Source organism: Electrophorus electricus, chromosome 5, assembly GCF_041902795.1.
Source record: "Electrophorus electricus isolate QZ-2024a chromosome 5, ASM4190279v1, whole genome shotgun sequence".
Lineage (NCBI taxonomy): Eukaryota > Metazoa > Chordata > Actinopteri > Gymnotiformes > Gymnotidae > Electrophorus > Electrophorus electricus.
This window is the reverse complement of record NC_137501.1, coordinates 29,897,326-29,911,781: the sequence shown is the minus strand read 5'-3', so window position 1 is coordinate 29,911,781 and position 14,456 is coordinate 29,897,326. Positions and strand designations below refer to the sequence as shown.

Sequence of the window (14,456 nt, the reverse complement as noted above, 5' to 3'; positions counted from 1 at the left end):
TAATATCTGTTAAAGTGTTTGTTTGGGCCCACTGATGTCTTGGTCTAATGGTGTTTTAAGTGCACACACTTTTTACGATAAGCTCCAGGAAAATAAACATACTCACTACACCTAAAATGCACTCAGGAGAGAACTAACTGAGCTTTCCCTGCCACAGCGTTCTGCAAAAGACCTTTTTGGATAAGCTCTAAAGCAAACAAATAAACAGACCTATGCACTATTCCCAGAAGCTACTAAGGAGCAAGATGTCCTTACACTCCCTTTCTGTGAATCACCAACACTCAAGCTGTGAGAAACAGCGTGGTAGTCATAAACGAGGGCAAGTGCATTTGTGTTTTGATTCATCACAAAGACTTCCTGTTATGTAAGTTATACGGGTACGAACATAGCAGGATATAATGAAATAACAAGCGTTTTTCCTTCTGATGTGCAATCGACTAGCAGCAGAGAATGCTGCAGTTCAGAAAGCTACAGAAACTCCTTTGGACTTTTTACAAGAAAAAAAAAATATTTCTCTTTCTACGAAGGTAGACCAGCTGCTTCCGGTCTAATCTCAGACTAAAATCAAGTAATATATCATGCAAAATGCAAACACAACCACATGCCAGATTTCTATATTCACATCACTCTTCCTCTTATAAATATTTGTAGATGGTCTGTGTGACATCAGCATTCAGCAACACTAATAGTGAAGTATAACATTTACGGCATGTCTTACACCCTACAATAAGCAAATCACATAGAGAATCAATCCACACCTCCTCCACATGTACTTTTGGCATCGTTGATTTACCTTAGAAGTTTTTTGGGTTTTTTTACATTTATTTGGTTTTTTTTATGTGTGCATTGTTATTTTGTGCAAGATATAATCAACATATGAAAAGGTAGAGAGCTGCAGTCTGATGTTTGTGTTTTAACAAACCTTTATGATAATTAGCCAATGATTTGAGTATTTTAGTGAGAGAACACAAGGCCCTCTACATTTTAAATTATCCCCATATTAAATTATTACAGCCATTCTCTCACCAGGCAAACATGACACTTCACACGTTCACTGTTCATAACCTAAATAAATGAGTTGGAAGCCATAATGAAATTCAGATGTCACTATCTATGTTCACTTTAGTATGTTGCTGGAGACACAAGGGGATTTGTTTATAATATGTTTGTATCTCCTGTTTGGTTCTAGGGCTCAAAACATTATGTGTCATATATGTATGTGACAAATAAACCAAACTTAAAACTTGAACTTCCTATAGAATTCCTATAACCCATAGAGATCTTTCAGAACATCATAAAATGCATGAACTGATAAAGAAGCACCTTCCAGCACTGCTGAGGAAGATGTAATTGTTCACTAGTGGTGCAGTATATTTATTCTGGAGAACCATATAGTAGCTGTGAGAAAATAAAGACGGTAGAATTAACTTTCTTTAATTACACAGCAAACAAGCATGTGCTGGGAAAAGCTCTCACATTTACACAAGAAATCTGCTACCAAACTGCCAGTTTTGCTTGCACTTTGTCACCCACTGGGCTTTTGTTCCTGACGTTGGTGATGAGAGTTTTCCACTACAATTTCCTATGGCTTACTGATAAACATGGGAATCAAATCCGTGATGCAGATCTAGTCGATGCAAAATAGAAGTAAAGTAGAAGTAAAAGCACATTTTAATTGGGTCTCTTATCTTGTGCCTTTATTTGGGTTGCCGTGGAACTTTTACCACCACGCACTTCATCTGATGGTGTACCAATAAGCAACAGGAATCTTTTTCAAATCTGATATGCAGGACAGCAGGGGGGAGCCATATGGGCTACTGGTTCTCCAAGTGTTCATTGGTGTTCTTCCTGGACTGAGAGAGGTCCATGCCAGGTGCTGACCCAGGCACACATATCCTGCAGCCCACGATCATGAGGAATGCCCTCTGGAAGGACCTGTAGCCTAGCCAGAGGAACACATCCCACATGGCACTGGCTGTGCTGTCCTCGATGAAGGGGTCCGTGATGTTTGTGGTGAAGAAGAGCAGCCAGAGGAGCACGAAAACACCCATGATGATGCCCAGGCTGCCTTCCTCTGCCTCCTCATGGAGTTGCGGTGGTTCCGCTTCTTTCCGGAGTCCTCGCCCAGCCTGGTGAACACCTGTGCCTCCACGGCGCTTATCAGCACCGCCTGCCGCCTGGCTGCTCTGTAGATCTTACAGTGGGCCACCAGCACGGTGACCACAGGCAGGTAGAACACCACCAGAGAGGCCGTGACGGCGTAGACGCAGTTCACCAGGAGGATGCACGAGTTCTCGGCAGGGCGACGTCCACCCCGAGCTTGTGCAGGCTCAGGAGAATAGGCCCAAAGGAGACGATGAGGGGCACTGCCCGGCACAGCGTGATCAGCAGGCCCGCACGCCCGTGGGACATCTTGAAGGAGTAAAGCGGTGGGTTGCAGACGGCACAGTAGCGGTCGAAGGCCACGCCGCTCAGGTGGAGGATGGAGGCGGCGCACAGCATGATGTCCAGGCTGCATTGCAGCTGGAAGAAGGTGGCACCGAAGTGCCAGCAACCTTCAACCGTGAGCACCATGTAAGGCATAACCACCAGGCCCACCAGGAAGTCGGCCACTGCTAGCGACATGACGAAGGAGTTGGTTTGGAGTAGGCGATGGCCAGAACCAACAGCAAGTTGCCAGCCATCGTGCAGAAGATGCCAAGGATTACGAACGCATAAAGGGTGGCACGGGTGCTTGGGGTCCTCAAGGTGGCGCAGTGTTCCAGATCGCCCACAAATGAGAGGTTCTTGTCCTCCGTCCACTCAGAGATGTTGGACATAGCTTAAGGTGGACCCTAGTGAGAAAAATGAAAATGTTAAAAAACAGAAAAATACACACATTTTAGCTCCACTGTGGATCTCTATATTCTTGCTATTTGCCTTTGCCTAGTAGGTCAACAGTACTTGTAGAAAATATCCGTAGAGATCAGTCCTCAGTCTGAGCCCTGACCTGTATAATATAAGCTTTTTTTTTTTTTTGCACTCAAGGTTGTTTTACAATTCAAACTCTCTTCTGGTCCACAGAGTTCTGTGCATAGGTGCATCACTTACATATGTATACATCTATCTCCCTCGCTCTATCTATCTTGGATGTCTTGACCACCAGAAATAAAGTTGACATACAGTCCCTTATTTCATGCTTAGCTGTGCAATGATGCTTCACCAAAATCTGGGTGAAGTTCACAAGCAGCATTTGGTGAGGTCAAGCTACTGAGAACAGACAATTCAAGGTCTGTTACAGTTATCTTAAATCTTAACAATCATCTGTTAAATTGAGTGATACAGCCCTTCCAAAAATGTTTTGTAAAGTAATTTAAGGGATTTTGGCAAAATATAATAATGAGGGCAAACTGATCAAACAAGTCTCTCAGCACTTCGTGGAATTCTTGAGGAGCAGTAAACACTTTTTGGATGTCTGTCAAAAGGCCCTTTGCTGGGATTGGATTGGATGATGGGCGCCCCACTGGAACCTTCTAGATTATTCCTTAGAGGAAATATGTCAACAGCATTGCTGAAGTGGAACTTCCTGTCTCAACAGCATGATAATATGTTATTTCCAAAGAATGAGTTACGATGCAAAAGCAACTAAATTTATTTAGTTGGTGAGAATCTCCACAGGTATTTCTATGAATTCGCTCCTTGCCGTATCAACACCCAAATGCTTTGCATGGTACTTCCTGGAACTCACTTGTTGCTGCTGAGCTATTCAAGCAGAAGACGTTTCTCCGCTAATGCCAGCCACCAGTGGATTCTGGCAAATATACACTGCTGGGCAGAGTAAAAAGGCAGTTCTTTAGGCCGTGACGAGAACAACATCTGGGACTGGGAGTGTCTGGCAGAGAAGACAAAAGAGGGTGGGTGGCTTATGTAAATGGTTTTACTTCGCTAAGGATCAAAATTTAATGAATGCCAACGGGAGATGGATGAGAGGAGTATCTTATTAGGTGCTTTTGCTTTCCACTATCACTGTAAATAAGCGTATTTTGAAGTGTTTACAGTTACATGAGGCAATTCCTGTGACTACTACTAACTTGATTAGGCTGTTCAATTAAAGATTGACTATAGACATCTTTTGAATACTGTTAAATATATTTTATTAACATTGTTTTTCAAATTGCACAAATTTTAATTTGAGAGCCACCTATATGCATAGCTAACTGTCTGTAATACTGTCACATAAATAAGATCACATATGGAGTTACTAATACCTGTACTACAAACAAAAGCTAACTACTGGTCCTGGAAAAGGGAGCATCTAATTGTAAATCGGGTTACTGCTCGGTGAAAATGTATTCAAGCCCTGTGGAAAAAAAAACAGCACTTCACAGTACACATGTTCCCCATGGTAATATTTGTTATAACTCATCCTATCTGAGTCCAGGAGAAAACCAGGGAAGCCTCACAGCTAACACACAGTGAAGCAGATCAGTTAGTTTACGATTATAGCATCACAGGGCACAAGTTCACAAAGGCCAGTTCTGCTTAGTGTCCCTGGGCAAACAGAACACACACACACACATCATCCATCTGACCACTCAGACAGAAGTGGATGCTCATTAAGAACAGCCTGTATGGACATATTGAAGAGAGGAAACCAGCAACCCCCAAGACTGTGTGTGTGTGTGTGTGTGTGTGCATGTGTACGTGTGTGTGTGTGTGTGTGTGTGTGTGTGTGTGCGTGTGTGTGTGTGTGTGTGTATGTATGTATGTGTGTGTGTGTATGCATGTGTGTGCGTGTGTGTGTGTGTGTGGTCTTGTCCAATCTCCCGCACTGCCAATTAAATTTAGCTCTATCCCCCCAAGAAAAGATGTAAATAGTGAATAATTCTGAGTGCACAGTAAAGAGTTGTTCGCACTTTTTCCAAAACAATTCAAGCTCATCTTGATCCGTGAGCTATAGCACAGCTCAACGCCATTCCAAAAAGAGTCCTGTTACAGATTCACAAAGTGATAAACCATAAACCCCTTTATTTAGATCCCTTGCCCTGTGTAATCACAACAGCAGGTGATGTGGAATCCTGCAGTAGTCACCGAAGGAAGGGGTTTGGCCAGCTATCCAAGTTGTGTTCTCACTGGCATTGAGCCGATACTTTCAGACAAGTCCACCATCGGCTCTATGCAAAGACGGCCGCGTTTTTCCAGCAGTACGTTCTGCCGGCGGACCAAAAATCTGTTCCTACAGATGCTAAAACCCTGCACATCTGTCTCACGCAGGCATGGTCATGATCTTATAAAGGGACGTAATAACAGCAGCATTTCCAAAGTAAAGTGAAATACACACTTAATCACACCAGTTAGACTTACAAATTCATTACAAAAATAAAAACAATATTAATAATATTATTCCTAATGTAGTTATGGTAATAGATGTTGATATTCCCTAGCCACTCTGTGATCTCACAGGAAAGTTCAGAAGGTGTAGAACAGATGGAACCGCTACTCACTTCCTGAGTGAAAGTGTTTTTTCCTGTTTTCAGCTCACTGTGTGGTTCCTTCTCTCTCTCTCTCTCTCTGTTGCCCCGTTCCTGATGGACGGATGCGCTACTGACAGGTTCTGCAGCAACGATAATGACAGATGAGAGAGGAAGAGGACGATGACCGTCGTCTTGCCCGCGCACTTGCTCCGAGACGGTGTATGTGAGATGGTTGCTCCGTGTGTGTGTGTGTTTGCTCATTTAAATGTGCAACATTAATTACACCAGAACCAGTGCTCTTCATTTGAGGGTAGACAGGGGTAAGGGCAGAGAGGCATTAAGAGTCTGGCATGGTGATGCAAATCTTGTCTCTCATGTCACACAGATTGTCTGCGTTATTTCAGGAACGTAACCATCAAAGTCACCCCAACTGAATATGTAGAGAGGTTACATTGTTAACCACTCAGGTTTGGGGTTTTGTCAGGCACCAAATGTTAAATTAATGTACCATTTATATATTTAAAAAAGATGAAAGGCGAAAGAACAAGCCGGGCCTGTACAATTCCTCTCAAGGTAGACTGTCATTTCTGTTTGATCGTCGCATATCTAATCTATGCCTGCGCTGCAGCCAGACCTGTATCTAGTGCTTTGCTTTGGCTTTCTGGTGACATTTTAATCACTGCTGTCTGACCAAGTCTTCTTTTTTTTTTAATTAGACTACTGTATGACATGACAGCTCATTGTGCCAAATCTACAAATCACCCTCCCAGCTCCAACATGTTAAACTGACAGAATCATCCTTACAAAGCATTCTCAGCTAGCAGGGAGGTCTAAAATATATTTAGACATTTTAAATATAGGTGCTGGCTCTCACTGGTTGATTCCAGTCCCGGCTTATGTCAACGTAACTGCGATCGTGAACGGTTCTCGCGTGCATGAGCGTGCTGAGCCGACCTAGACACCTGAAGCCTCGAGCTGTGGCAGGTGTGCTTTGACCGTCCTTCGCTATTTGCGCGGACAGCCATTTGTTTAACCCAGGACAAGGACTCAGGACTCGGGACTAGTAATGAGTGATTTGACTGCATGGAGTAAGAAGGCCCAGCCTCATCTCATGGCATAAGCATAGGCTGGAGCAGTTAGCTTTTATCCTTAGAGTACTGCTGCAGTGACCCTCACCACACCTATATGACAACACAACTTTGGTAACTTGTTTGAAAATCTAGTTTACAACACAGCAATAACGTAAACTATTTCATTACTACTGCTGAGTCTTAACATTTTAGCAGTTTGCATTTTAATAGTTCTTTTAGCTACTAGTGGATGTAGATCTCTGTTTGAAATTTGTTCTTTAAAACAAATGTTTTTCATTTTTTAAAAATTAAATTTAATAGCTTTATTTATCTATGCAACACCTCTTTTTTTGTGAAGTACGTTGAACAACCACTGTAAAAACGGTAGCTTGCTATATAAATACATACTTGCTATACAAATTGCCTTGTCTATTTCTAATAGCAACACTACTGCTACTACTACTACTACTACTACTACTACTACTACTAATAATAATAATAATAATAAAGATTTTGATTACATCATTAATAATAACATTACACTGCATTTATATAACACTTTCAACACTCGACACTTACAATAGTCAGTAAAAAGGCACTAAGACATATAAGACAACATGTCCAGTATACACAACATTTAACAGTACTTCCAGGACATGAGCAGGAGCTAATGAAAGGGGAGTTTATGTTTCAGAAGTATTATAGGTGCAGGGAAAAATGGGATTTTTGCACTGACCCCAAGTTGTTTCATGCAATACATTTCTTTTCAGTTTATTTTCCTAAACACCATGAAAGCTTTTCAACCCCTAATGGGTAAAGTGGGTTAGGCCTCACTTACGAGCAAAGCCTTGTGAGAAGCAAAAGTCTGAAAAAAAAAAAATACCTGCAAAATGGTTGAAATGACATATTATCTTATCAGAGCTGGTTCTCTGAAGCTGGCTGGCATGAAACAATCATCTGGAAGAGAGACATTCTTATGCATTCATTAGTTGACCTGCAAGTGAGCACGGTGTGGAGGGGCTAGTTTGTCCTGAGGGACAGAGGACTGACCACAGCCAAGATTGATAGGTTCCTGTGACGACCAGTGAGGAAGGGGAGGATATTCTCTCCACTTTGTTCACATACGATTTGGGGTAGCACGCACAGGGCAGGCATGTCTTGGTCCCTGGTCCAAACATGCCCTGATCTTGCTTGTTGACCTGACCCGATGAAAGTGAACTTGGTTCGCTAGTGGCTCTGGCGTCTGGCCAAGGCAAACCAGCCCGGAGGACCTGGTGCGCCCTGTGCATGGTAAGAACGACCCAAAGGTAACAACTCTGTCCACCTCAGCAGCGGTCAATCTTGCAAAAGGGAAATGGCATCTTAAAAACACACATCAGGGCTTTTCACACCAAAAACAAGTCATTCAGCACTTTAAAGAGAAAAACAAACGAAAAACATGCCACTTTGTTCTCTTTGATGCTGATTTGAAAATAATTGGAATGATCTCAGATCAGCATGAGCCTCTGGTGAATCATCACTCACGGAGAAGTTAATGAAAAGCTTTTTTTACATGCTTTGCATTCTTTTCACCCTTTGATGGAGGAAGCTCTGTGATGACAGAAAGATACAAATATGTCAAAACATGCCTGTATCCTGACTGTGACCAGAAACTCATACTGCACAATGAGTGCCTCTTTATTTCTTCAAATAAGCCTGATGAATAATGTATTAGTGATTTAGAATTTAATTAATTTCTATCCGTGAAGTTCCGATTAGGAGTGCTTTTAAACTATGTATCTATCAAATCCGTATGCATTCTAAATATAGTAAAATAATTCACTAAAGGCTGTTGCGCGTTTGTTTTATTTCTGATTTGCATTCATCTGCCTGGACGTATGGACGTTTCCACCCACAAAATGTTGTAACGTCATTGCAAATTTATGCATGGAGAAAGGACGCACAACCACACTGATACTTTTAAGTGCTTTGCTTGTCTTCTCTGCATGTTAAGGGTTGGTCCCAAGAACTGGTTCCAACCAAACGGCGTTGCAAGCTGCTGACATTTGAACAGAGCGCTGTAAGAACGTCTGTAACCCCGTCACCCTGTACAATGTTTGTATCAAAGCAGGAGGTCTTTGCTTCTGAAACCGGCTCTTGCCAAGGGTGACAGGAAAGATCACGGTTTCCCATCACAGAGGGGATGAGACAAGACTCAGCGATAAGAACGTTTTGTGAAGGGTGTTCCATTGGGAAAGGGGAAAAAAGTCCTTTCCTCTGCATATTTGAAGAGATGTTTTTGAGGCAGTACAGGAACCGAGGTCGAAGAGTGTACTAAGTGCGGTATACAGTAAAAGAGCAGGGTGAAAGAAAAGCTCTTCTCCAACCCTGCCACTGCCATACTCCTTCGGTTCAGGCCTAATCTCAACTTTGTATTTTCAGGGAAACTACACGGCAGTTACCTAAGCAGTAGATGGCAAACATGTGATAAACTCAGTCAATTTGAATGCCCTGATAAATTAAATGATAAGTAGGATCGCTAAAAGGACACGATCCATCTGAAGGAGAACAGTAATGAAAAAAACATATGATCCTTTTCAACTATTCCGGTCCTTTTCACCATTAAGATCCTATCTGGAGTCTTTAAAGAGGATTGCAAATGAGCAAGCGGTCTTGACCTGTCAAGTTGAGAGCCCTGACTTAATCAAAGCATAGCTTTTCTGATCATTGTTTATATGTATCCCATGAGCCCTGTTTAGGCCCGTGCCATTGTACACTCCCTTTCTTTACAGCTGGCCAGGCGGGGTGTCCTGTGGTCAGAGGAAGGATCCTTGAGCTCGGAGTTCTGGGAAATCAGCATTCCTGGCCTGGGAATCGGAAGCCTGCATGGTGCCTGAATGGTCATTAATTGTAAGAGAGGTTACAATCTCTATGTGTTAAAACATAACTTGCCTTAGGTGTCTGGTGGAGTAACACTAAATAAATAGTATGTCAAGGAAAAATAAATAGTTTCTTTTCACAGGCTATACTGAACCCCCCAATTCTTTCTCACAAAGTTTTTTTTAAATAATTGAAAAGTGCTAGAACAAAAACAATAAAGCAAATATAAAAATTCAAACTTAAAAGGGCATTTTCTATTGATTTACTATTTAATGAGGTTTGTATATGTAATTGACACACAGGGTGGATAAATCTCAAACTCTGTTCTCAGCCAAACAAGAACAGCAAAAAAAAACAAAAACAAACAAAAAATGTAGCTCATTATTATAGAGAAATGACATCGATTTAGTGAGACATTTGCTCAGTGCATGCAAACATATACAAATGGAAAATGATGTCAAACAAATTACAAGTATATTATACTCTCATAAAAAAACACTTTTCTTTCATATCACATATAAAATGTAATAATGAGAAAAATACAGTGTAGTTTGCTGACTCTCCTCTCCCAGAAGCCAGTATGTCCTCACCGAACATTTTCCCTGGAACAGAACAGATTTGGTCAGGGAAGAACCTGAAATTGCTTGCCCCCTCAAGCTGCCAACTGCATACTGATAGAGCAATTATTTATAGCCTCAATGGGTTTTTTCTCTCCTCGTGTCATTCATGTACATCCCACGAACGGCGATCACTAGTGGACGCATAATTTCGCAATGGTGAACTTACGCTGATGACGTGATAAGGCTGCAAGAACTGCAGGTGAGGGGGGGTGAGGATGAGGAGGAGATGAAGAAAGACACTCGTGTGCACGGATAAGGCTTCCATGATGCACCTCGACAAGCACGTCGACTCTTAGCTGGAACCGGAACGTCTTGGACGTGTCCAGCATGGATTTGGTAGAAGTGTCCACATGGATGTTCCGAGCTGAGAAAGAGAGAGAAAAGAGGAACGGCCTAGCAAAGGTCACCGAAGGCTCGCGCCTGTGCTCGCGGGCAGATCATTGTCAGGAAGCATCTGCAAAGTCACGAAAAAGCAAAAAAAAGTGTTTCAAAAAGCTCTTTGGGAACTTTGTGATGGCCATAACTGGATAGCGACTTGATGAGATGTCCACTTTGTAATGTTTTTCAGGGCTAAGTTCTCTGTTGCCTTTACTTCTCTTGTTGCACAGTGCCAAGTTTAAAGAATTCAGCGTGACACGTTTATGCCGCCTCCGTGACTCTCAGAGTTCAAGAGCTGTCAACGCACTTGTCATAACATTCTCTAGATTTTATCTTACGTAAACCATACGACTCCCTCCTCGAAGGCAGTGTTGACAGTGTCTCCAAATAAACAGCACTGGGACATTTTCAGACGCGCGACCCCAGCCGCGCACGGCCCTGCGAAACAATCGGCATATATGTCATGTTTCCACATACTCCCTAAATGAATGCTGTGACTGGAATCTGGGAGATGGGCTGCAGCTGCAGTCACCGTCTTAACAACTGCACACACACCTGATATTGATTATGTGTCCTTTATGCAACCATGACCTATTTTAATTCATTGTTACGGGGCTCAAGTGAGCGTCCAGCCATGGAGCTACTAGAAGAAAAACTCTCAAGAAGAAAGGAAAAAGTCTCTCGGGCCAAATCACGATCCCACCACTGGACATTCTGTCCACTCACTACAGCCTGCCCATTAATGAGATGAAAAACTTTTTTTTTTTCCTGTGCAGAGTTTCAAGCGTGGCCTGTGTCTGATGGGCCTTTAGGTACGTCTGTTCCGAACGGATCCCAGTGCGAACCAAGGAACGTGCAGACTCTGGAAGTCACAGCAACCTGTTCCTCGTGGGAAGGCCAGACACCACCGTGGCATTGCCTACGGTCTTCACGTGGGAGGGGTGGGTAAGAAGAAAGGCATGAGAGTGCCCGTGTCAAAGCACAATGCAGTATCAAGCATGCGCTGTTAGTGTCAGTCTTCTACAAGGACACCAAGAACAGCGTCATTTTGATTTGGGATGACGTACAGGAGGATGGTGGTATGAAATATGGAAACATTTTTATTCTCTCTTCAAAATTGGTTTTGCATGTGTGTAACAAGCACAGACTCACTATCAACTACAGATCCTTGCGCTCCGCCAGCCGCGCACACGTCGCCACCTTTCAAAACGACCGCCCTCGTTTCAGCTTCGCGCGTAAGCAAATGCGCGTCACTCCCGCTCACCGTCGCTCACAGCTGCGCGGGAGACGTCTGCTGTGCGGCCCCGGCGGCACTCGGGAACAGGCGCTCGGGTTCCCATTAGGACAGCAGCATGCTGGTTATCACAGCGCCATGCTAATGCTCATGACAGCGTGGATTCTGCAGCACCGTTCCGTTTAAACAAACACCAGCCACCCAGTAAACACCTATATGCCAAATAGGTGCATCTGCTCTCCATGTGGGAGCCCACATCAGCACTGGAATGGCCCCATGCACTGCATGTGTCAATGTTTCCCTTGCTATAACACACCCATTTTAATCTCAGTATAGGATGGTTAACCCGCTGGGATGGTTTGGTCCAGGGATGGTTTGGTCCAGGGATGTATTTTTCTTGCCATAGCCACCACCTGCTGCGTGGAGGTTAGTTTAGTGACAGCAGTGAGTCCAGCAGGAACATTCAGTGAGTCCAGCAGGGTAGTTCTCCCCACAAGCAGTATTAACTGCCTCACCCCACCCTTGGCTGTACCTGAGTAGGTAGGGTACAGTCACCGTCCGGCCGGCTTTCAGCCCACACACACACACACACACACACACACACACACCACACACACAGGTGGAAAGGGACATAGAGCTGTCTGAATAAAGGTGAGATGAAATACATTCAGACACGCCACAGTCCCAGCGAACCACCAAGGAAACAGTCCGTACAGGGGTATAACAACTTAATGATTTAGTGAGTGAAACATGAGAGACAGACAGACAGAGAGGGCTATGTGAAGAAAGACCCAGAGTGACTAATCTCATCAGCATACCTTATGGAGAACGTGTGTGTCACAGGCAGGATGTGTGTGTGTGTGTATGTGTGTGGGGGGGTTACCGTGGCAACATCTGTGTGAGGAGGCCCTCAGCTTGCTTCTGCTCTCTCACCACCTCTTCCAGATTACACGCGTACAGCTCCAAACGCGACAACAAATCATCTAGGATGCGCTAAACAACACTGAGACCGAGTTAGGGCTGAGTTTATAGACACTCCAAAAAAAGCATGCCAAAACTATACAAAAACATTGCGGCTGCTTGGAGAGCAGCAATTTCATTTCATCTCAGGTACGACTTCCAGGTTCATAACGCGTTGTTGCGGTGATAGTGCAACTGCAAGCGTAGCAAAAGCTGCAAGCCCTTGACAAACTCGAGTCACTGAGGCAGAGCCAGCTGTGGATAAAGTGTGTCGTTTAGTCTCTATCGGACACGGCCAAGCGGCAGGAAATGAAGAAGAGTCGTTTCATTCAGTGGTTATGAACAGTGGAAGCATTAATCCAAGAACTTGTGTCTCCTAGAACCGAAGCGCAGAGTAAATGTGTTAGCGCATGTTAAACAGTGTGATTGGTGGAGGCGATTAAAATACAAAAGATATACTAGACTTCTTGGCTGGATAAAGATAAACAATCTTAAAGATTAATCAAATAATCTGTCATATGCTTTGTGTGCACTGCTAATGTTTCCCTCTGCCCCGCTCTCTCTCTCTCTCTCTCTCTCTCTCTCTCTCTTTCTCTCTGAGGATGAATGTTCGCAGTGATATCGTGGGACAGTGTAGCTCTCCTGGGACACTATGTCTGCTTGCCTGCATATCACTGGTCCCTAGAGGAGGTCCCTCATGCTTTGCATTTGTGTACCTGATTAAACGACGTCATCGCGAAGTGTTATTAACGATCTTCCGGCGTCTGTTCCCCTACAAATTTTTATCACTACAGAAAGCCGTTCCATATCCACATGATGCTCCCCTTTCTCGCAGACGGAGTGGGTACACATCAAGCTCATTGCACTACAGCGGCGGGTAGCCATTCAGGGAGAGAGAGAGAGGGAGGGAGAGTGAAGGATGAAAAGGATTGGACGTCACTCGCGTCACTCATCACACTCACGTCTGTGAAAGTAAGAAAGAAAGAGTGGATAGAGAACAGACAAAAAGGAAGAGAGGGAAGAGGAAGAAAGTTGGAAAAGAAGGAGAAAGATGAAAGGGAAATATAGGAAGTGAGAGTTCATTGTTGATAATTCAGTACAAAGTCCTTCATCTTCCCAAGTGACTGCAATCAAACTTACACGGCGCCCCCGTACAGGGTTGGAGAGGAAGATGGAGATTTCTTGCACATCGCTGCTATTTTAAGCTGACAAAAAGAAAAAAAAGCAACCTGCCTGTAATCAAACTTACATTAATCCTGCCTCCTCCGAGGGGAATTTCAGAAGGGTTCTTCACCAGCAGGGGCATGAACAGGTGCCCCCAGGCGGGGGTCCGGAGCCGGTAGGCTCACACCGGATGAGTCCACTTTACGATGACGCAGAACGGAACTCAGGTCAGGGTCATGGCCACATCTCTGAGTTACTCATAATGAACCTAGCTGACCTCGAAGAAGTGTTAGCAGCCCCCACCTTGCCTTGGGTTTCTGACTGAGTTCCGGATGAATTCGGGAGGTATCAAAACCCGATTGGAGTCAGGAGAGGTGAAATATTTATCAAAAGATCTACTGCTTGTGTCAGAGAGGTGAGTGTTTGCCTTCGCCTTGCCAAACTGGAGAGACTGCTAAACAGTAACCAAGATGCCAGCTTCATTAACTGGCTACACTGGGAATTATTTTTGGAAGTTCTGGGGAAGAAATGCTAGATGAAGGCAATGATGAAAATGTTTGTTTTAATATTTTGGTGATCTACCACAAAGGGCAAGGGGTGAAGATAAAAGAGCCAGTGGAAAAGAAGGAAAGCAGTATTGAACAGGCAAAAAGCAGAACTGATACAGAACTGAATGCTGTATTTACTGAAAAGTTCTATGAATATAATTAAAATATGC

General features: G+C 43.7%; 1 protein-coding gene and 1 non-coding gene across 2 annotated transcripts; both read right to left on the bottom strand.

Moving 5' to 3' along the window:
- Positions 1 to 1,814: 1,814 nt before the first annotated feature.
- Positions 1,815 to 2,819, bottom strand: LOC113578990 (5-hydroxytryptamine receptor 4). The gene is given in 4 exon segments (XM_035529565.2): positions 1,815 to 2,065; positions 2,068 to 2,295; positions 2,298 to 2,645; positions 2,648 to 2,819. Coding segments are annotated over 4 exon segments (999 nt in total).
- Positions 2,820 to 9,673: 6,854 nt separating this feature from the next.
- Positions 9,674 to 12,840, bottom strand: LOC118242034 (uncharacterized). Its single transcript, XR_014123929.1, has 3 exons — positions 12,498 to 12,840; positions 10,169 to 10,366; positions 9,674 to 9,984 (listed from the first exon to the last, which is right to left on the bottom strand). It is a non-coding gene; the product is annotated as an uncharacterized LOC118242034 (transcript).
- Positions 12,841 to 14,456: the final 1,616 nt, after the last annotated feature.